A 23,713-nucleotide genomic window follows, 5' to 3' on the forward strand; every position below is an offset into this window, starting at 1 on the left:
ACAAAAGAAAAACCCCATTTTTTAAAAATTTTAGGGTTAAAATAAATTAAAAATACAATAAGCAAAAATTACTAAAAAATGAAAACTTAAAAAAAAAATTTTTTAAACTCGAGAAAAAAGGGTGCGATAAAAGTAAAGAAAAAGTGAAGCAAAAAACCTAACAAAAAAAAGCACTCGAAAATTTTTAAATGACTATTTTTGTTAAAAGAAATGATCACTCCAGTTTCCTATATGCAAGTCAAAGAACCTCGGGACTTAACTTTTTCTTTTGTAGCCCCCTTTGGGGCGTCGAGCCGGTTTCCCAATCAGAAAAAAAAGGAGAAAAAGACACCTGTTTGCAGGGGGCCCTCTCCCCGAACTTTTTTTATTTTTCGCGGTCATTGGGGGTGAGGGGGACGGGGGAACGTACTTTTATACGGTTTTTAAAAATTGTAAAAAAAAAACCTTTTGATAAATTGAAAAATAATAAAAAATTTAGTTAAAATGATAAAAATAAAAAAACAATCATTTTTAATAAACATGAGAAAAAATAATAGATAAAAAAAAGTTTTGGGAAAAATTTGGTCATCCAAAAATAGTTAAAAAGTTATATGATTTATTTAAAATTTAAATTTAAAAACAAGGAAAAAAATGGAAAATTAAAACTGGCATGCCAACAAAAAACTGCTTTTAAAAAAGTAAAAAGGAAAAGGTTAAATTTAAAAGTTAAACAAAACCCAAAAGGGAAAATGTCCCCACAACGGGTAAACAAAAAACAAAAAAACAAAAAAAAAAAAAAACCCCGAAAATCAAAAATAAAAACTACAAATGATTAGGGAAAAAAAGGTTGGAAAATGCTGGGCAGGGGGGGTTAAAAAATTGGGCCCCAAACCCAAAGGGAAAGCCCCGGGGGCGAGGATGTCCCCGGTCGCGAGAAAACGTCCCCGCGGGGGGACTAGCCACACTAAAAATTGAAATTTTTGGGCCCCCCTTTTTAAAAAGTCACGGGGTTTTTTCCCCAAAAAGGCTGTTATTTGAAAATGAATTTAAAAACCCGTTAAAATAAATTTTAATAAAAAATATGTTTTTAAGAATCCTGTTTTTAGTAATTCAAAAAAAAAGGGGAAGGCCCTTCCCACTAAAACCCCCCCTTTTTTGTTAGGGATGGCATCAGGAAGAACTAACATATAAAAAAACGTGGGTGTTTGCTTTAAGACCCTAATTTGTATTTTTTTCTGTCGTCAGTTTTGCTAAAGAAAACTGGTTTGGCAAAAAAACAAGAAAAAATTAGATAGAATGAAGTTAATAGGGGTTATTTTTACCCCGCATACAGTAAAATATATATATAAAAAAATTATCCCATATATACTGTATATTTGGTATTAAGGCACATAAAATATATGTACTGTTTAACTGCTATGTATTCGTTATTCCCTTTCCCTTTTTGGCCCCCCTTTTGCCACCCCTTTTTTTTTTGCAATAAAAAGGGAAAAAAAGAAAAAAAAATTTTAAAGTTTTGTTTGTATAAAATAAACTCCCCAATAAAATTTTTATATTTATGAAACAAAAATTCCCTTTATACTGCATCTGTGTATTTGAAACAAGCACACAAACCCGTATATAAGGTTATTGTATTAAAATACTTATATTATATACACATCCCTCCATCCACATATGTATATATTTTAAAAAAGAAGGTTTACGTATATATAAAATATATATAATTTTATTAAAATATATTTATATATATATATAATATATTTTATGTGGTGTATGTTGTCGTATAGGGATGTTTGTGTTATATGTTTCAAAATGTTTTTATATACACCCTTAACAAAAAATTTTTTAAAATATTATATAAATTTTATAGTATATATATTTTTATATATATATTTTCATATATATTATTTTTATATATAAATTTATATATTATATTTTTATATTTATATATAATGTTTTATATATATATATATTTTATATCTAAATCTATTTTTATTATATTTAATTATATATTATATTATATTTTTTACCCTCAATTTCAGTATCCCCCACGTTATTCATGCAAAAGAAAACGAAGGGGAAAAACAGGAAAACACCCCCGAAAAATGCCGAAAGGGTATTCGTGCTTTCATCTTAAAAAGGGCCTTTTGGCATATTTTATGTTTTTTTGTTTTTTCATTCGCTGGGGGTTTTTTGCAAATTTTTCGAAAAGGGAAATTTCCCAAAATAATGCATTCACACATTTCCCTACTTAGCCTGCCATAAATAAAACAAATGAATATATCAAAATACACACTGAATATATAGCATAATATATACACCAAATTTTTTTACGATTTCATTTTAAAATTATAGATGCTGTATATACTTTTTAAAACATTTCATACCTACATTTATCATTATAATATATCCAAAACTAATAAAATACAGGGAAAAATCAAAAACAGCAGGGGATTCATACCAAAACCCCAAAACACACATACAGAAATTTCAACCCACGGAAAATAATTAAACAAAAGAAGGGGGAAAACACCACACATAATGTAAATGTAATATATTTTATATATATAAAAATAAAATATAAAAAATTATATAATTTATAATATTTTAAAAAATCTGTTTGTACATCGTCGATATGGGCCCCTTTTAAAAGCGTAGAAAGGTTGAAAATGCCAGGAAATACAAAGGGGGCCCTTTATAACAGTGGGGGGTTCTACTCAAAGCCATTTTTTTTTTTGCAAAGGGTTTACTTGGGGTTTTTGAAGGGCTTGCGTGGGAAGGTATATAAAGGGGCCAACGCAATTTACCACCCTGTTCCGTCTCAACAATCCTGCAGAGATGAAGTATTTGGATTTAGGCTTTTGGGATTTTGATCTGTACAAAAAAATGTTAATTTTTCAAAGTGATTTACTGATTAAAAGCGGTTTGGGTTTGACGTTTTTTTTTCAGGTGTTTGTGCTTGTGGTGGCTTTCCGCTTGCGCTTTTGAGGGGGGAGAAGCGAGGGCGGAGCCCAAAAATGGCTACTTTTTTTCCCCCGCCACGCCCACAACCCCCCCTCCACACCCAAACCCCCAAAAGGGGCCCCTGAGCCCGAGGCCCAAGCCCATCCTTTGTAGGTTTTTACCCCTATCCCGGTACTACCGTCCCTACGGGTTTCCCCCAACACCCTTTCAACCCCCCCTCTTACCAAAAGGTCCCCTTTAGCCCAGGCCGAAGCCGAGCCCCTTATTTCAGCCCTCCAAAATACTACCGCCCCCATTCCTACGGGTCCCAAAAATACCCCTACATTCCCCCCTTCCACCATCTACAAGAGATCTGCTGACCCCGTTCTGATTTTGAAGCCCGTTACGGCTACAGGGCGACCTCCCCTTTCCCCTATCACTCCTACCAAACAACCCCCTTTTCTCACCGCCCTTTCAAGAAAATCTGCCGACCAAAACTGATCCTGTTTTTTTTTTGGCCCCCAAAACCCCCCCTTTCCCCTAGCGGAAACTCACTATGGGTTTCGGTTACCCGCCCAACCCCCCATAAGGGGGTTAATATGGCCTGAATGTAAAACTAAAAAAGGTTTTTTTTTTGAACATTTTTATTTAATTTAAAATCAATAAAAGATATATTTTTTTTATTTATTTAAAAAACCTAAAAAGAAAAATATAAGGGGGCCTTTTAAACTGCATCTCGTCCTCTCCGCTCTCCCGCTCTGGATGCCCATGCAGGAGGACTGGTCGCTGGCTGTCACTTTTCTCGTTTTGTTTTATTTTGTCTGGTTTTATCGTTTTTATTCTTTTTTGTTTTATTTGTTTTTCCCCTTTTTATCTGGTTTTCTGTAAGTGTATTATTTGTAATTTAATACCGAGACATTCTAATGAACTTATTTATATTAGCTTTTATTCTTTTTAGTACTTGAAACATTCTGTAAACTTTTAAGGTCTCGTTTTTACTTCATTCTGATTTTGAGTTTAAGGGGAAACGTTTTATACATTTCCTTCACTCTTTCCTTTAAGCACATCGCTTTTCTTTTTCTATAATTTTTATTTCTGTGCTTTTCATTTTACTTTTATCATTTTTTTTATATGTTTTAAGTATATTTGTTTAATGGAAATATAAAAAAAATGCTTGCCTCTGACGTCACCAAGGCAATGTAAACAAGATTTTTCAAACAATAAAGAGTTGGTCAAGACAGTCAGCGAGTGTTTTACGTTCAATCCCCAGTGATAAAAACCGGCATTGTCGCCATATTCCAAGCGAACAACGAGAGGCGATCACAGAAGATAATAAGCTAAGTACTGACGTACCTGACATTCTTTGCTTAGAAGCTAGACGTGATCATAAGAAAATTTTATTGAATAATTTTAACATCTTGGTTTTAATAATGAACTTGGTTGGTATTCTTTCCCTTTCTACTTGTAACTTTTAATTTTTCATGGTAGGAAGTCTGAGTGATTCTTGTTTTCTTGTTTTAACTTCACCAGCCCCGGGTTTTATGCTGCCGTGTTTAAGTGTTAGGTTTGGGGATTTCTTTTTTAAGCCTTCAGCTGTGACGCCAGACTTGCTGGTTCGGTTTTATTTTAGGAGTAAGGCCTTCAGCCAGACTAATATGCCCTGGATATATCTAAAAGAAGTTTATTTTGAAATTTGGTATAGGAATAAAGTCAGTTTAAATATATTTTTGTTTATTATTTAAGAATTCTAATAAACTCCACAGATGAAGATAATGTTTACTTAACTCAAATAATACACAGAATATATGTACAGATTTTTACAAGAAAGCTGAACCTACTTGAGAGAAAAGCTCTCAGTCAGGCACTTACAATATACAATATGAATATCACAGCAATATCACAGTCATTGGGAATTGGTATCTAGTCAGTAAATATCTTTTCTAAACAGGATTTAAAGAAGTTTAAACTTTCACTCTCCTTGACTGAAAGTGGCAATTGATAAGCAATTGAAGTTTGTATTTGAAGTTGGCATTTCCAAAGAGTTTTGTCTTGAAGGGCACCTAGCAGTTCTTGTTTGGAATATAACAATATATGTGATTAAACTAGGCTTTATTCTGGAGACGACCATGTGAAGAAACGTCATGAAACACCGACTGCTGTTCTTGTAATTGTAGCCTGCATCTGTGATCATAGTTGAGAAAAAACACATTCCTAATTATTAATGTAAGCGACCCAAAGCAGTGGAATTTACTCGAGTTTAGCTTGTCGGTACCAGTAAATTTATTCCAGAGAAAGCTTAAAGTAGAAATCTCAGTGCTTCCTAGACACGTTTTGTTAGGGATGATATCAGGAAGAACTAACAGATACAAAAACATATAGTGCTTATATTAAGACTCTACATTTGTATTTCTTTCCCGTCGTCAATATTGCTGGCTGGCAAAAAAAAAAAAAGAAAAAAAAATATATATGGAAAGTTAATAACGATCATATATACAGAGTATACGGTATACACACACACACACACACACACACACACACATATATATATATATTCAATATATATATATATATATATATATATATATATATGTATTTGTATATGCATATGTATATAAGTATGTATATATGTGTATATTTGTTGTGTATATTCTAACCTACAATTAGATAGAATTAAGTTAATAAGCACACACACACACACATACACGTGTATATATATATATATATATATATATATATATATATATATATATATATATATATATATGCTTCCTTACATACATATATATATATATTCATATATATGTATATGTATATGCATATGTATATACATATGCATATATGTATATATCTATTTGTTTATTTATATTATATACACATTCATTTATACCGTATATATTTATATGGATATATATACACAGATAAACATATATATATATATATATATATATATATATATATATATATATATATATATAAATATATATATATATATATATATATATATATATATATTCTATATACATACATACATAATATATGTAGATATATGTATATATGTATATATATAATATGCACACATATAGACACACATATAGATGTGTGTATGTGTGTTAGCATATGTATGTGATATATCATGTATAACTTTTCTTATATATACACATATATAAATAAATATACATACGAATTCATGCTGTATATATATAACATATGTAAATATTCATATATTATATATTCACGTATATATACACACATTTAGATGCATGCATACATGCATACATACGTAGGTACATCAATATACCAATAAATTAATATATATGTATATATACATATATATATACATACGTATAGATACACATATTCATACCTATTTACATACATGCATGCATATTGTATACTTATCTACATATCAAATACATGCCTATTCAAGAACCTGAATACATGCAAAGAAAAACGCATACATGCATATATACACAGGCACATGAATAAAATAATAAATGAATATGTTCATATATATATATAAAGCTGGTGTATATCAATTGATCTGTTTATTTTTGCGCGTAAAAAGTTGGACTTCGGAAGTTCGCAGATGTGTTAGTCGCATGTATGAGGTTAATGAGGATGAATGACTAAGACCTGAAGACGGGTCCTTCATATCATGTGGGCGTGTGTTACTTGAAGTCAGTTTCTATTTTTGTAATGTACTGACTTGTCGGCGTTTCGTCAAGGTCCTGTGTGGGAAGAGGTATATAAGGAGCCAGACGCATTGCCGGAGTCACATCGCCCTGTTCCGTCTCACCAATCCTGCAGAGATGAAGTACTTGGTAGGTAGAGTTTCGGCGTGTTCACTGTTCTGTGAGCAGGATTAACGATGTTTAATTTGTACATTGAGTGATTTCTAAAATAAGTGTTTAATTTAACATTGTGTATCCTTAGGTGTTTGTGGTGTTGGTGGCTGCCGCTTGCGCTTCTGAGGTGGAGAAGCGAGAGGCGGAGCCAAGTCGTGGCTACAGCAATGGTTACGGTCTTCACCACCGCACCTACTACCACCCCTACCACAAGAGGTCGGCTGAGCCTGAGGCCGAAGCCAAGCCTTCATACCGAGGTTACTACCGTCCCTATTCCTACGGCTATCACAACACTCCCTATGTCCACCACCATTACAAGAGGTCCGCCGAAGCTGAGGCCGAAGCAGAGCCCACTTACGGCTCGTCCAACTACTACCGCCCACACCCCTACATTCCTCCCGTCTACCGTCACCACAAGAGATCTGCTGACCCCGTTGCTGAGGCTGAAGCCAGTTACGGCTACAGGTCATACCATCCCGTGCACTATCACTCCTACCAATACACCCCCTATACTCACAGCCACTACAAGAGATCTGCCGAGCCAGAAGCTGATCCTGATTTCCTTTATGGCCACCACCACCCGTCCCATAGCGGAGTTCACTATGGTTACGGTTACCGCGCTCACCACCACTAATCTATTGGAGTTAATATGACCTGAATGTATCTAAGAGAGGTTTATTTTGAAAATTCATATTGAAATAAAATCAATATAAATATATTTTGTTTATGATTTAAAAATCCTAATAAGAAAATGGAACATGTTAGCGAAAGTCAATTATATAAACAACCAAATGACACAATAGGGAACTATGACAGTCAGAAATTTAATCACAACTAGGTAATTCTATTTAAGTGTATTTTACTTGATATTGTTTTTTTTCCTTTTCTTTTTAAGCATAATTACAAATCACACCATGCAAATTACACACTGACACACTGAACATTTACAGATAAACAGACATAGGTACTTGTGGATCTGATATATATATATGTATATATATAATATGACGTTTCGATATATGGATAAGTATTATTCTTTACAGAAATTATATTTTCCACAAACATTTTAAGGTACTGTTAAATCAATTTTATCCTGTAACATCTCCAGAATTCTTGAGTACATGTAATGAGTCAAATAATTGGTGGGACTGACGGCGACAGGGACGCATAGCCACATCCACCATTCACCTCCAGCACGTGCTCGGTCCATCTCTAGGTCCTCATAACAGATCTGGTCAATGGGGCCAAGTCACGCCATCCTAGCTATCGGCTTTCTCTAACCGGGGTTTTCGGGAAGAAACAGTTCTTTGGGCAAGACCGTCCACGGGGAGGCGAGCACTGAATTGTACAGGTAACAGGTCTTATGCTGGTCTCACGGTATGCCTGCTGCTTTAAACACATGTTCTTACTAACTGTGCCCCATGGTCCGGTACAAGGACCTGTTGCAAAAGGCATTAAGAGCTATACAGACACACAAGTATATATATATATATATATATATATATATATATATATATATATATATATATATATATATATATATATATATATATATTTATATATATATATATATATATGTGTATGTGTGTGTGTGTGTAATAATATATAAATGACTATATACAATATATATGTGTGTGTGCGCGCGCGCGTGTGTGTGTGTACCTGTAAATGTATACATACTGCACACACACACACACAAACACACACACACACACACATATATATTATATATATGTATATACATATATATGTTGCATTTATAATGTAATTTATTATACACGTACACGCGTGTCTGTGTGTGTGTGTGTGCGTGTGGACTATATATCTAATTAATCATTGTCTAGTATATTTTATGGATTACCATGAGAAGAAATGCTGTAATTGTAAGTAGCATTAATTGTAAATGCAGTTGAGAAAAAGAACAAGTAACCATAATTGTAAATAGAATCAACCCATTCCCATGGAATTCATTCGCGCCTAGCTTGTCATATACAAATATATGTATATATATATACAAGCATGCATAATATATATAGATATGTACATACATAATATAAGCGTTTGTGCTCCTGGTGGCTGCTGCTTGCGCTTCTGAGGTGGAGAAGCGAGAGGCGGAGCCACGTCGTGGCCACGGTGTCCACCACCACGCCTGCTACCACCCCTACCACCGTTTCCACAAAAGGTCCGCTGAGCCTGAGACCGAACCCTTTTTACCGAGGATACTATCGTCCCACCACAACCACAAGAGGTCCGCTGATGCTGTTGCTGAGGCTAAAGCCAGTTACGGCTACAGGCCATATACCCCGTGATTTACCACTCCTCCTAATGCACCCCCTATACCCAAAGCCATTACAAGAGATCTGCCGAGGAAGAAGCTGATCCTAGTTTCATTTATGGCCACCACCACCTGTCTGTGTACCATCCCACCCACAGAGAAGCTCACTATGATTACGGTTATCACCACTAAGGCACTGAGAACTAATATGCCCTGAATATATCTAAAAGAGGTTTATTTTGAAATTTGGTATAGGAATAAAGTCAGTTTAAATATATTTTGTTTATTATTTAAGAATTCTAATAACCTTCACAAATGAAGATAATGTTTACGAACTGAAATAATACACAGATTATATGTACATATTTTTACACAGAAAGCTAAACCTATTTGAGAGAAAAACTCTCGGTGAGGCATCTTATAATATACAATTTAAATATCACAGTAACATCACAGTCATTGGGAAATAGTATCTCGTGAGTAAATATCTTTTCTAAACAGGATTTAAAGAAGTTTAAACTTTCACTCTCCTTGACTGAAAGTGGCAATTGATGAGCAATTGAAGTTTGTATTTGAAGTTGATATTTCCAAAGAATTTTGTCTTGAAGGGCACCTATCAATTTTTACTTGGAATATAGCAATATATGTGATTAAACAAGGCTTTGTAATCAGATAGAGCACAACAGTATTATTTAATTTCTCATATCTAAGAATTTTCAGTATTTTGAAAGATTCTTTGGTGTGTTCATTTGTTTTCATTGGAGTAATTGTCCTTATAATACACTTTTATGCAACATTAAACCAGTTTTCATATTGAAATGCCTGCATTACCCCATACTCTATTAGAGTAGAACACCAGGCTATATATAAGTGAGTAATAAATGCATAATATTGCTCGAACATCTAATTTAGATATTATGTGATATAATATCCGTGTACCGTCCCTACCATAACGGAGCTCACTAATGAGGAGACCACTAATAAGGCACTGGGAATTTATTTTCCCTGAAGTTGAAAATTAACTGTAAATAACTGTAATTTTGGTTCTAGTTTCGGCCATGGCCACCACCACCGGTCCCTATACCGTCCCTGCCATATCAGAGATCACTTTGGTTACGGTTACCACACTCACCATTTCTAAGTCACTGGGTGTTTATATTCCCTGAGGTTATTGTACTTGCATCTGTGATGACTTTTTGTAAGCATAATAATGACCTCATGCAAATATTACACTCATAAAATGAACATCCACAGATTGATAGATGAATAGATAAATAGTAAACCTGAGACTTGAGAAGTTTTATAATTGTGCATCTGATAATCGACCCAAAACAATGGAATCTAGTCGAGTTTAGTTTGTCGGTACCTGTAAAATTATCCCAGAGAAAGCTTAAAGTAGAAATCTCAGTGTGGAAGGCCGCTTCCTCACCTAGACACGTTTTGTTAGGGATGGCATCAGGATGAACTAATAGATACTAAAACGTACGGTGCTTTTATTAAGATCCTACATTTGTATTTCTTTTCTGTCGTCAGTATTGCTAAAGACAACTGGTTGGCAAAGAACCAGGAAAAATATAGTTATGGCCAACCTGCAATTAGATAGAATGAAGTTAATAGTGATTATATATACAGTATACAGTATATATATACACAAATATACATATATGCTGTATATATGTATATATACACATACATATGTATACTGTATACTGCATATGTATTCGTTATTAATTTCATCTTGGTTCTTTGCTAGCCATTTTTTAGCAATAATGAAGACAAGAAGGAAATATAAATGTGTTTTTATATATATAAACACACACATACACATTTATATTTATGAACACAAATTCACTTATATTGCATCTATGTATATTGAAACACACACACACACCTGTCTATATATATATACATATGTATGTAAGTATATACTATATATACATATACATCCGTCCATTCACATATGTATGTATATATAAAGAAAGAGAGGTATTACACTCACCTATATATATATATATATATATATATATATATATATATATATATATATATATATATATATATTCATATATATATTCATATATATATACATATATATGTATATATATATATATACATATATATGTATATATATATTATATATGTGTGTATTTGTTTTGTGAGTATAGGTATGTGTATGTGTTATATGTTTCACAAATCTTTATATATACATATACATATATATACAAACATATATATATATATATATATATATATATATATATATATATATAATTACCTTCATATATTCATGTACACACACACATGTACATGCAAGCAAATAGAACTTGTTCTTCACTTCACTTCACTTGTTCGACAGGAATTCCACATATAGATGCATGCATACATGCATACGTATACATGCACATAAATAAAACAAATAAATATATACATACATACACATACATTTATATGCATATATATACAATTATTTACGTATACATATACATATATAGATGCATGCTTATATATATATACTTGTATACATACATACACACATTTATGCACAATATAATATATCCATACATAATATGTACATGCATTCAAGAACATGCAGGTATTCATACACACAAAAACACACATGCATATATACATCTACAGGAACATAATTAAACCAATAGATAGGGGAACACACACACACATATATAAATCTGTTGTACATCAGTCGATATGTATATTTAGGTGCGTAGAAAGTTAGACATACATAGGATCTTTGTTTTTAATATTTTATTTTCAATTATGTCAGTTGCAGATGTGCAAGAAAAATTCCTAATTTCAAAGAACTGTTAGTCACATTCGTGGAATTAATGATGATCAATGAATAAGACACCCAGGTAATTCCTGGGGGCGGGTTCTTCATATGATGTGGGCGTGTTCTACTCAAAGCCAGTTTCTAGTTTCTATTTTTGAATGGACTGACTTAGTGCTCTGTCAAGGTCTTGCGTGGGAGCAGGTATATAAGGAGCCAGACGCATTCCGGAATCACATCGCCCTGTTCCGTCTCAACAATCCTGCAGAGATGAAGTACTTGGTATGTAGGCTTTCGGCATGTTCATCTGTGAGCAAGATAAATGTTAATTTTGCAAAGTGACTGACTTCTTATATGCGTGTTTGATTTGACATTTTTTTGCAGGTGTTTGTGCTCGTGGTGGCTGCCGCTTGCGCTTCTGAGGTGGAGAAGCGAGAGGCGGAGCCAAGCTATGGCTACGGTGTCCACCGCCACGCCTACTACCGCCCCTACCACACCTACCACAAAAGGTCCGCTGAGCCTGAGGCCGAAGCCGATCCTTCGTATGGTTCTTACCACTATCCAGCTACTACCGTCCCTACGGTTACCACAACACTCCTTACATCCACCATCACTACAAGAGGTCCGCTGAGCCTGAGGCCGAAGCCGAGCCCTCTAACAGCCCCTCCAACTACTACCGCCCCTATTCCTACGGCTCCCAATCTCACCACTACATTCCCTCTGTCCACCATCACTACAAGAGGTCCGCGGACCCCGTTGCTGATGCTGAAGCCAGTTACGGCTACAGGTCGTACCATCCCGTGCACTATCACTCCTACCGATACACACCCTATACTCACAGCCACTACAAGAGATCTGCCGAGCCAGAAGCTGATCCTGATTTCCTTTATGGCCACCACCACCCGTCCCATAGCGGAGCTCACTATGGTTACGGTTACCGCGCTCACCACCACTAAGGGATTGGAGTTAATATGCCCTGAACGTATCTAAATGAGGTTTATTTTGAAAATTCATATTGGAATGAAATCAATATAAATATATCTTGTTTATGATTTAAAAAATCCTAATGAGAAACTTCACAAAGAAAATGGAACATGGAAACGAAGTCAATTATATAGACAGCCAAATGACACAAATAGGGAACTATGACAGTCAGAAATTTAATCAATCTGGGTAATTGTATTTAAGTAATTGTACTTGATATTGCTTTTTTTCTTTTTCTTTTTAAGCATAACTACAAATCACATCATACAAATTACACACTGGCACACTGAACAACTGCAGATAAACATACAGACATAGGTACTTGTGGATCTGATATATATATAATATGACGTTTTGATATATGGATAAGTATTATTCTTTACAGAAATTATATTTTCCACAAACATTTGAAGGTACTGTTAAATCAATTTTATCCTGTAACATCTCCAGAATTCTTGAGTACATGCAATAAGTCAAATAATCAGTGGGACTAACGGCGACAGGCCCATCTCTAGATCCCCATAACAGATCTGATCAATCTGGCTTTCTGTAACCGGGGTTTTCGGGAAGAAACAACTCGTTGGGTAAGACCGTCCACGGGGAGGCGAGCACTGAATTGTACAGGTAACAGGTCTCATGCTGGTCTCACGGTATGCCTGCTGCTTGAACACATGTTCTTGCTAACTGTGCCCCAAGGTCCAGTAGAAGGACCTGTTGCAAAAGGCATTAAGAGCTACATAGATACACAAGTATATATATATATATATATATATATATATATATATATAATATATATATATATATATATATATATGTTGTGTGTGTGTGTGTGTGTGTGTGTGTGTGTGTGTGTGTGTGTGTGTGTGCGTGTGTGTGTACCTGTAAATGTAAATATACTGCACACACACACATATATGTATATATATACATATATACATATATGTTGGATTTATAACATAATGTATAATGTAATTGTAAATAGAATCAACCCACTCCCATGGAATTTATTCGTGCCTAGCATATCATATACAAATATATGCATATATACATACAAGCATGCATAATATATATACATATGCACATATATATAAGCGTTTGTGCTTCTGGTGGCTGCCGCTTTGTTAGGGATGGCATCAGGAAGAACTAACAGATACAAAAACGTACGGTGCTTGCATCAAGATCCTACATTTGTATTTCTTTCCTGTCGTCAGTATTGCTAATGAAAACTGGCTGGCAAAGAAACAAGAAAACAATTAGTTATGGCCAACCTACAATTAGATAGAATGAAGTTAATAGCGATTATATATACAGTATACAGTATATATATATATATATATATATATATATATATATATATATATATATATATATATATACAAATATGCATATATACTGTATATATGTGTATATATATACACATACATATATGTACTGTATACTGCATATGTATTCGTTATTAACTTCATTGTTGGTTCTTTGCCAGCCATTTTTTAGCAATAATGAAGGCAAGAAAGAAATATAAATGTGTTTGTATATATATAAACATACACACATACACATTTATATTTATGAACACAAATTCATTTATACTGCATCTATGTATATTGAAACAAGCACACACACACCTGTATATATATGTATATGTATGTATATACTATATATACATATACATCCATCCATCCACATATGTATATATATAAAGAGAGAGAGGTATTACACTCATATATATATATATATTATATATATATGTGTGTGTGTATTTTTGTGAGTATAGGTATGTGTATGTGTTATATGTTTCATATGTTTATATATACACATATACACAAACATTATATATATATATATATATATATATATATATATATATATATATATATATATATACATATATATATATATACTTACCATCATATATTCATGTATACACACACGTATATGCATGCAAATAGAACAGCGAAGGGAAGAACAGGAAAACACACGAATATGCCGAAGGCCTTTTCGCTGCATTGCTTGTTAAAAAGGCCTTCGGCATATTTTTTTTCTTGTTCTTCACTTCGTTGTGCTCTTTGCAATTTGTTCGACAGGAATTCCATATATAGATGCATGCACACATGCATACTTACGCATGCACATAAATAAAACAAATGAATATATACATACATACACACATAAATATATATGCATATATATACAATTATTTACATATACATATACATATATAGATGCATGTATATACTTGTATACATACATACATACATTTATGCATAATATAATATATCCATACATAACATATACATGCATATTCAAGAACATGCAGGTATTCATACACACACAAAAACACACATACATATATACAACCTACAGGAACATAATTAAACCAATAGATAGGGGAACACACACACATATACATACATACATACATACATATATATATATATATATATATATATATATATATATATATATATATATGTATAAATCTGTTGTACATAAGTCGATATGTGTCTTTAGGCGGGATCTTCATATCATGTGGGCGTGCTCTACTCAAAGCCAGTTTCTATTTTTGCAATGGACTGACTTGGTGTTCTGTGAAGGTCTTGCGTGGGAGCAGGTATATAAGGAGCCAGACGCATTGCGGAGTCACATCGCCCTGTTCCGTCTCACCAATCCTGCAGAGATGAAGTACTTGGTATGTAGGCTTTCGGCATGTTCATTAATGTTAATTTTGCAAAGTGACTGACTTCTTAAATGCGTGTTTGATTTGACATTTTTTTGCAGGTGTTTGTGGTCGTGGTGGCTGCCGCTTGCGCTTCTGAGGTGGAGAAGCGAGAGGCGGAGCCAAGCTATGGCTACGGTGTCCACCGCCACGCCTATTACCGCCCCTACCACACCTACCACAAAAGGTCCGCTGAGCCTGAGGCCGAAGCTGATCCTTCGTATGGTTCTTACCACTATCCGGCTACTACCGTCCCTACGGTTACCACAACACTCCTTACATCCACCATCACTACAAGAGGTCCGCTGAGCCTGAGGCCGAGGCAGAGCCCTCTTACAGCCCCTCCAACTACTACCGCCCCTATTCCTACAGCTCCCAAACTCACCACTACATTCCCTCTGTCCACCATCACTACAAGAGGTCCGCGGACCCCGTTGCTGAGGCTGAAGCCAGTTACGGTTACAGGTCGTACCATCCCGTGCACTATCACTCCTACCAATACACCCCTTATACTCACAGCCACTACAAGAGATCTGCCGAGCCAGAAGCTGATCCTGATTTCCTTTATGGCCACCACCACCCGTCCCATAGCGGAGCTCACTATGGTTACGGTTACCGCGCTCACCACCACTAAGGGAGTTAATATGGCCTGAATGTATCTAAAAGAGGTTTATTTTGAACATTCATATTGAAATAAAATCAATATAAATATATTTTGTTTATGATTTTAAAAATCCTAATAAGAAACTATAAGGTGGCCTTTGATGGTCGCTGGCTGTCAATTTTCTCGTTTTCTTTTATTTTGTATGATTTTGTCGTTTTTAATCTTTTTTGTTTTATTTTTTTCTCCCCTTTTTATCTGGTTTTCTGTAAGTGTATTATTTAATTTAGGTAATTTATTATGTAACTTAATACCGAGACATTCTAATGAAATTATTTATATTAGCTTTTATTCTTTTTAGTACTTGAAACATTCTGTAAACTTTTAAGGTCTCGTTTTTACTTCATTCTGATTTTGAGTTTAAGGGGAAACGTTTTATACATTTCCTTTACTCTTTCTTTTAAGCACATCGCCTTTCTTTTTCTATAATTTTTATTTCTGTGCTTTTCATTTTACTTTTACCCATTTTTATTTGTATGTTTTAAGTATATTTGTTTAATGGAAATATTTAAAAAAATGTTTGCCTCTGACGTCACCGAGGCAATGTAAACAAGATTTTTCAAACAATAAAGAGTTGGTCAAGACAGTCAGCGAGTGTTTTACGTTCAATCCCCAGTGATAAAAACCGGAATTGTCGCCATATTCCAAGCGAACAACGAGAGGCGATCACAGAAGATAATAAGCTAAGTACTGACGTACCTGACATTCTTTGCTTATATTTTTGTTTATTATTTAAGAATTCTAATAAATTCCACAGATGAAGATAATGTTTACTTAAGTCAAATAATACACAGAATATATGTACAGATTTTTACAGAGAAAGCTGAACCTACTTGAGAGAAAAGCTCTCAGTCAGGCACCTTACAATATACAATATGAATATCACAGCAATATCACAGTCATTGGGAATTGGTATCTAGTCAGTAAATATCTTTTCTAAACAGGATTTAAAGAAGTTTAAACTTTCACTCTCCTTGACTGAAAGTGGCAATTGATAAGCAATTGAAGTTTGTATTTGAAGTTGGCATTTCCAAAGAGTTTTGTCTTGAAGGGCACCTAGCAGTTCTTGTTTGGAATATAACAATATATGTGATTAAACTAGGCTTTATTCTGGAGACGACCATGTGAAGAAACGTCATGAAACACCGACTGCTGTTCTTGTAATTGTAGCCTGCATCTGTGATCATAGTTGAGAAAAAACACATTCCTAATTATTAATGTAAGCGACCCAAAGCAGTGGAATTTACTCGAGTTTAGCTTGTCGGTACCTGTAAATTTATTCCAGAGAAAGCTTAAAGTAGAAATCTCAGTGCTTCCTAGACACGTTTTGTTAGGGATGATATCAGGAAGAACTAACAGATACAAAAACATATAGTGCTTATATTAAGACTCTACATTTGTATTTCTTTCCCGTCGTCAGTATTGCTGGCTGGCAAAAAAAAGAAAAAAAAATATATATGGAAAGTTAATAACGATCATATATACAGAGTATACGGTATACACACACACACAGACACACACACACACACACACACACACACACACACACACACATATATATATATATATATATATATATATATATATATATATATATATATATATTCATATATATATATATATATATATATATATATATATATATATATATATGTATTTGTATATGCATATGTATATAAATATGTATATATGTGTATATTTGTTGTGTATATTCTAACCTACAATTAGATAGAATTAAGTTAATAAGCACACACACACACATACACGTGTATATATATATATATATATATATATATATATATATATATATATATATATATATATATATATATATTTATGCTTCCTTACATACATATATATATTCATATATATGTATATGTACATGCATATGTATATACATATGCATATATGTATATATCTATTTGTTTATTTATATTATATACACATTCATTTATACCGTATATATTTATATGGATATATATACACAGATAAACATATATATATATATATATATATATATATATATATATATATATATATATATATATATATATATATATATATATATATTCTATATACATACATACATAATATATGTAGATATATGTATATATGTATATATATAATATGCACACATATAGACACACACATATAGATGTGTGTATGTGTGTTAGCATATGTATGTGATATATCATGTATAACTTTTCTTATATATACACATATATAAATAAATATACATACGAATTCATGCTGTATATATATACACATATGTAAATATTCATATATGTATATATTCACGTATATATACACACATTTAGATGCATGCATACATGCATACATACGTAGGTACATCAATATACCAATAAATTAATATACATGTATATATACATATATATATACACACGTATAGATACACATATTCATACCTATTTACATACATGCATGCATATTGTATACTTATCTACATATCAAATACATGCCTATTCAAGAACCTGAATACATGCAAAGAAAAACGCATACATGCATATATACACAGGCACATGAATAAAATAATAAATGAATATGTTCATATATATATATAAAGCTGGTGTATATCAATTGATCTGTTTATTTTTGCGCGTAAAAAGTTGGACTTCGGAAGTTCGCAGATGTGTTAGTCGCATGTATGAGGTTAATGAGGATGAATGACTAAGACCTGAAGACGGGTCCTTCATATCATGTGGGCGTGTGTTACTTGAAGTCAGTTTCTATTTTTGTAATGTACTGACTTGTCGGCGTTTCGTCAAGGTCCTGTGTGGGAAGAGGTATATAAGGAGCCAGACGCATTGCCGGAGTCACATCGCCCTGTTCCGTCTCACCAATCCTGCAGAGATGAAGTACTTGGTAGGTAGAGTTTCGGCGTGTTCACTGTTCTGTGAGCAGGATTAACGATGTTTAATTTGTACATTGAGTGATTTCTAAAATAAGTGTTTAATTTAACATTGTGTATCCTTAGGTGTTTGTGGTGTTGGTGGCTGCCGCTTGCGCTTCTGAGGTGGAGAAGCGAGAGGCGGAGCCAAGTCGTGGCTACAGCAATGGTTACGGTCTTCACCACCGCACCTACTACCACCCCTACCACAAGAGGTCGGCTGAAGCTGAGGCCGAAGCAGAGCCCACTTACGGCTCGTCCAACTACTACCGCCCACACCCCTACATTCCTCCCGTCTACCGTCACCACAAGAGATCTGCTGACCCCGTTGCTGAGGCTGAAGCCAGTTACGGCTACAGGTCATACCATCCCGTGCACTATCACTCCTACCAATACACCCCCTATACTCACAGCCACTACAAGAGATCTGCCGAGCCAGAAGCTGATCCTGATTTCCTTTATGGCCACCACCACCCGTCCCATAGCGGAGTTCACTATGGTTACGGTTACCGCGCTCACCACCACTAATCTATTGGAGTTAATATGACCTGAATGTATCTAAGAGAGGTTTATTTTGAAAATTCATATTGAAATAAAATCAATATAAATATATTTTGTTTATGATTTAAAAATCCTAATAAGAAAATGGAACATGTTAGCGAAAGTCAATTATATAAACAACCAAATGACACAATAGGGAACTATGACAGTCAGAAATTTAATCACAACTAGGGAATTCTATTTAAGTGTATTTTACTTGATATTGTTTTTTTTCCTTTTCTTTTTAAGCATAATTACAAATCACACCATGCAAATTACACACTGACACACTGAACATTTACAGATAAACAGACATAGGTACTTGTGGATCTGATATATATATGTATATATATAATATGACGTTTCGATATATGGATAAGTATTATTCTTTACAGAAATTATATTTTCCACAAACATTTTAAGGTACTGTTAAATCAATTTTATCCTGTAACATCTCCAGAATTCTTGAGTACATGTAATGAGTCAAATAATCGGTGGGACTGACGGCGACAGGGACGCATAGCCACATCCACCATTCACCTCCAGCACGTGCTCGGTCCATCTCTAGGTCCTCATAACAGATCTGATCAATGGGGCCAAGTCACGCCTTCCGAGCTAGCGGCTTCTTCTAACCGGGGTTTTCGGGAAGAAACAGTTCTTTGGGCAAGACCGTCCACGGGGAGGCGAGCATTGAATTGTACAAGTAGCAGGTCTTATGCCGGTATCACGGTATGCTTGCTGCTTGAACACATGTTCTTGCTAACTGTGCCTCATGGTCCGGTACAAGGACCTGTAGCAAAAGGCATTAAGTGCTATATAGACACACAAGTATATAAATATATATTTGTGTATGTGTGTAGGTGTGTTCAAACACACACACACACACACACATATATATGTATAGATATATGTGTATGTGTGTTTGTGTAATAATATATAAATGACTATATACAATATATATATATATATATATATATATATATATATATATATATGTGTGTGTGTGTGTGTGTGTGTGTGTGTGTGTGTGTGTGTGTGTGTGCGCGCGTGTGTGTGTGTACCTGTAAATGTATACACACTGCACACACACACACACACACACACACATATATATGTATGTACATATATATATGTTGCATTTATAATATAATTTATTATACACGTACACGTGTGTTTGTGTGTGTGTGTGTGTGTGTGTGCGTGTGGACTATATATTCAATTAATCATCGTCTAGTTTATTTTATGGATTACCATGAGAAGAAATGCTGTAATCGTAACTAGCATTAATTGTAAATGCAGTTGAGAAAAAGAACAAGTAACCATAATTGTAAATAGAATCAAACCACTCCCATGGAATTCATTCGCTCCTAGCTTGTCATATACAAATATATGTATATATACATACAAGCATGCACAATATATATACATATGTACATATATGATATAAGCGTTTGTGCTTGTGGTGGATGCTGCTTATCACGTGCTTCTGAGGTGGAGAAGCGAGAGGCGGAGCCACGTCGTGCCATGGTATCCACCACCACGCCTACTACCACCCCTACCACCGTTTCCACAAGAGGTCCGCTGACCCTGTTGCTGAGACTGAAGCCAGTTACGGCTACAGGCCATATTACCCAGTGCATTACCACTCCTACCAATACACTCCCTATACCCAAAGCCATTACAAGAGATCTGCCGAGCAAGAAGCTGATCCTAGTTTCATCTATGGTCGCCACTATCAGTCCGTGTACCGTCCCTACCATAACGGAGCTCACTATGGTTACGGTTACCGCCCTCACCACTAATAAGGCATTGGGAATTTACATGCCATAATGTTAAGTGATTAAAAAAAATAACTTTAAATAACTACAGAAAAGATGAAATAGAGAAACATTGATATGTAAGTGAACTATACAAGCAACGAAACACAAATAGGTAACTGACAGTCAGAAAATGTAAAAGTTACTAGAACTGTGGATCATTGTAATTTTGGTCCTAGTTCTAAGTCACTGGGTGTTTATATTCACTGAGGTTATCTTAAAGACTGTTATTTTGAAAATGAACTTAAAACGATACAATCAATCTAAATAAAAAACATGATTTAAGAATCCTGATTAGTAATTACAGAAAAAATGGAAGGCCGCTTCCTCACATCAACACGTTTTGTTAGGGATGGCATCAGGAAGAACTAACAGATACAAAAACGTACGGTGCTTGCATTAAGATCCTACATTTGTATTTCTTTCCTGTCGTCAGTATTGCTAATGAAAACTGGCTGGCAAAGAAACAAGAAAACAATTAGTTATGGCCAACCTACAATTAGATAGAATGAAGTTAATAGCGATTATATATACAGTATACAGTATATATATATAGAAATATGCATATATACTGTATATATGTGTATATATATACATACATATATGTACTGTATACTGCATATGTATTCGTTATTAACTTCATTGTTGGTTCTTTGCCAGCCATTTTTTAGCAATAATGAAGGCAAGAAAGAAATATAAATGTGTGTTTGTATATATATAAACATACACACATACACATTTATATTTATGAACACAAATTCATTTATACTGCATCTATCAATTTTATCCTGTAACATCTCCAGAATTCTTGAGTACATGCAATAAGTCAAATAATCAGTGGGACTGACGGCGACAGGGACGTATAGCCACATCCACCATTCACCTCCAGCACGTGCTCGGCCCATCTCTAGATCCTCATAACAGATCTGATCAATGGGGCCACGCCTTCCTAGCTAGCGGCATTCTCTAACCGGGGTTTTAGGGAAGAAACAGCTCGTTGGGCAAGACCGTCCACGGGGAGGCGAGCACTGAATTGTACAGGTAACAGGTCTCATGCTGGTCTCACAGTATGCCTGCTGCTTGAACACATGTTCTTGCTAACTGTGCCCCAAGGTCCAGTACAAGGACCTGTTGCAAAAGGCATTAAGAGCTACATAGATACACAAGTATATATATATATATATATGTGTGTGTGTGTGTGCGTGTGTGTGTACCTGTAAATGTAAATATACGGCACACACACACATATATGTATATATATATACATATATACATATATGTTGGATTTATAACATAATGTAATGTATAATGTAATTGTAAATAGAATCAACCCACTCCCATGGAATTTATTCGCGCCTAGCATATCATATACAAATATATGCATATATACATACAAGCATGCATAATATATATACATATGCACATATATAATATAAGCGTTTGTGCTTCTGGTGGCTGCCGCTTGCGCTTCTGAGGTGGAGAAGCGAGAGGCGGAGCCAAGTCGTGGTCACTGTGTCCACCACAACCACAAGAGGTCCGCTGATTCTGTTGCTGAGGCTGAAGCCAGATACAGCTATAGGCCATATTACCCCGTGCATTACCACTCCTACCAATACACCCCCTATACCCAAAGCCATTACAAGAGATCTGCCGAGCAAGAAGCTGATCCTAGTTTCATCTATGTTCGCCACTACCAGTCCGTGTACCGTCCCTACCATAACGGAGCCTACTATGGTTACGGTTACCGCCCTCACCACTAAGAAGGCATTGGTAATTTATATGCCATGATGTTATGTGATAAAAAAATAACTTTAAATAAGAAAGTCAAACTAAATGAATAACATTTATTATTAAAGAATCCTGATTAGAAACTACAGAAAAGATGAAACAGAGAAATACATTGATATGTAAGTGAACTATACAAGCAACGAAACACAAATAGGTAACTGACAGTCAGAAAATGTAAAAGTTACTAGAACTGTGGATCATTGTGTGGTGTATCAAAACAATTGGTATGACCAGGGCCGCCTTACGCAAATAAAGTAAATTATTTAAATCCCTGGTATAAGCCCCATGAGGTGGTAGCGTGGTCAGAGGAGCTTATTTTGGCGTGGGTTTGTTCCAGCATTACCCCCTCCGTCGCTTGATAAAACGTAACACAACGAAGTAATAAAACTAAAGCAAAACCATCTTTAAGAATTACGTTAAAATAAATTAAAATACAATAAGCTAAAATACTAGAAAATGAAAACTTAAAACA

The 23,713-nt window shown here is 34.5% G+C and overlaps 2 protein-coding genes and 3 pseudogenes across 2 annotated transcripts; all 5 read left to right on the forward strand.

The window, feature by feature from the left end:
* The first annotated feature begins 6,647 nt into the window (after window positions 1–6,647).
* LOC119598983 (histidine-rich glycoprotein-like) lies at window positions 6,648–7,661 on the forward strand. The gene is made up of 2 exons (XM_037948726.1): window positions 6,648–6,743; window positions 6,856–7,661. Exons 1-2 carry the CDS (start codon window positions 6,732–6,734, stop codon window positions 7,399–7,401), a joined length of 558 nt encoding a protein of 185 aa, XP_037804654.1. The 5' UTR covers window positions 6,648–6,731; the 3' UTR covers window positions 7,402–7,661.
* Window positions 7,662–12,069: 4,408 nt separating this feature from the next.
* LOC119598982 lies at window positions 12,070–12,858 on the forward strand (annotated as a pseudogene).
* A 2,600-nt stretch (window positions 12,859–15,458) lies between these two features.
* Window positions 15,459–16,240, forward strand: LOC119598953 (annotated as a pseudogene).
* Window positions 16,241–18,975: 2,735 nt separating this feature from the next.
* On the forward strand, window positions 18,976–19,894 carry LOC119598954 (histidine-rich glycoprotein-like). The gene is made up of 2 exons (XM_037948663.1): window positions 18,976–19,071; window positions 19,184–19,894. Exons 1-2 carry the CDS (start codon window positions 19,060–19,062, stop codon window positions 19,622–19,624), a joined length of 453 nt encoding a protein of 150 aa, XP_037804591.1. The 5' UTR covers window positions 18,976–19,059; the 3' UTR covers window positions 19,625–19,894.
* Window positions 19,895–22,541: 2,647 nt separating this feature from the next.
* On the forward strand, window positions 22,542–23,241 carry LOC119599243 (annotated as a pseudogene).
* The last annotated feature ends 472 nt before the right edge of the window (window positions 23,242–23,713 follow it).

The sequence above is a fragment of the Penaeus monodon genome, chromosome 42 (genome assembly GCF_015228065.2).
Source record: "Penaeus monodon isolate SGIC_2016 chromosome 42, NSTDA_Pmon_1, whole genome shotgun sequence".
Classification (NCBI taxonomy): domain Eukaryota; kingdom Metazoa; phylum Arthropoda; class Malacostraca; order Decapoda; family Penaeidae; genus Penaeus; species Penaeus monodon.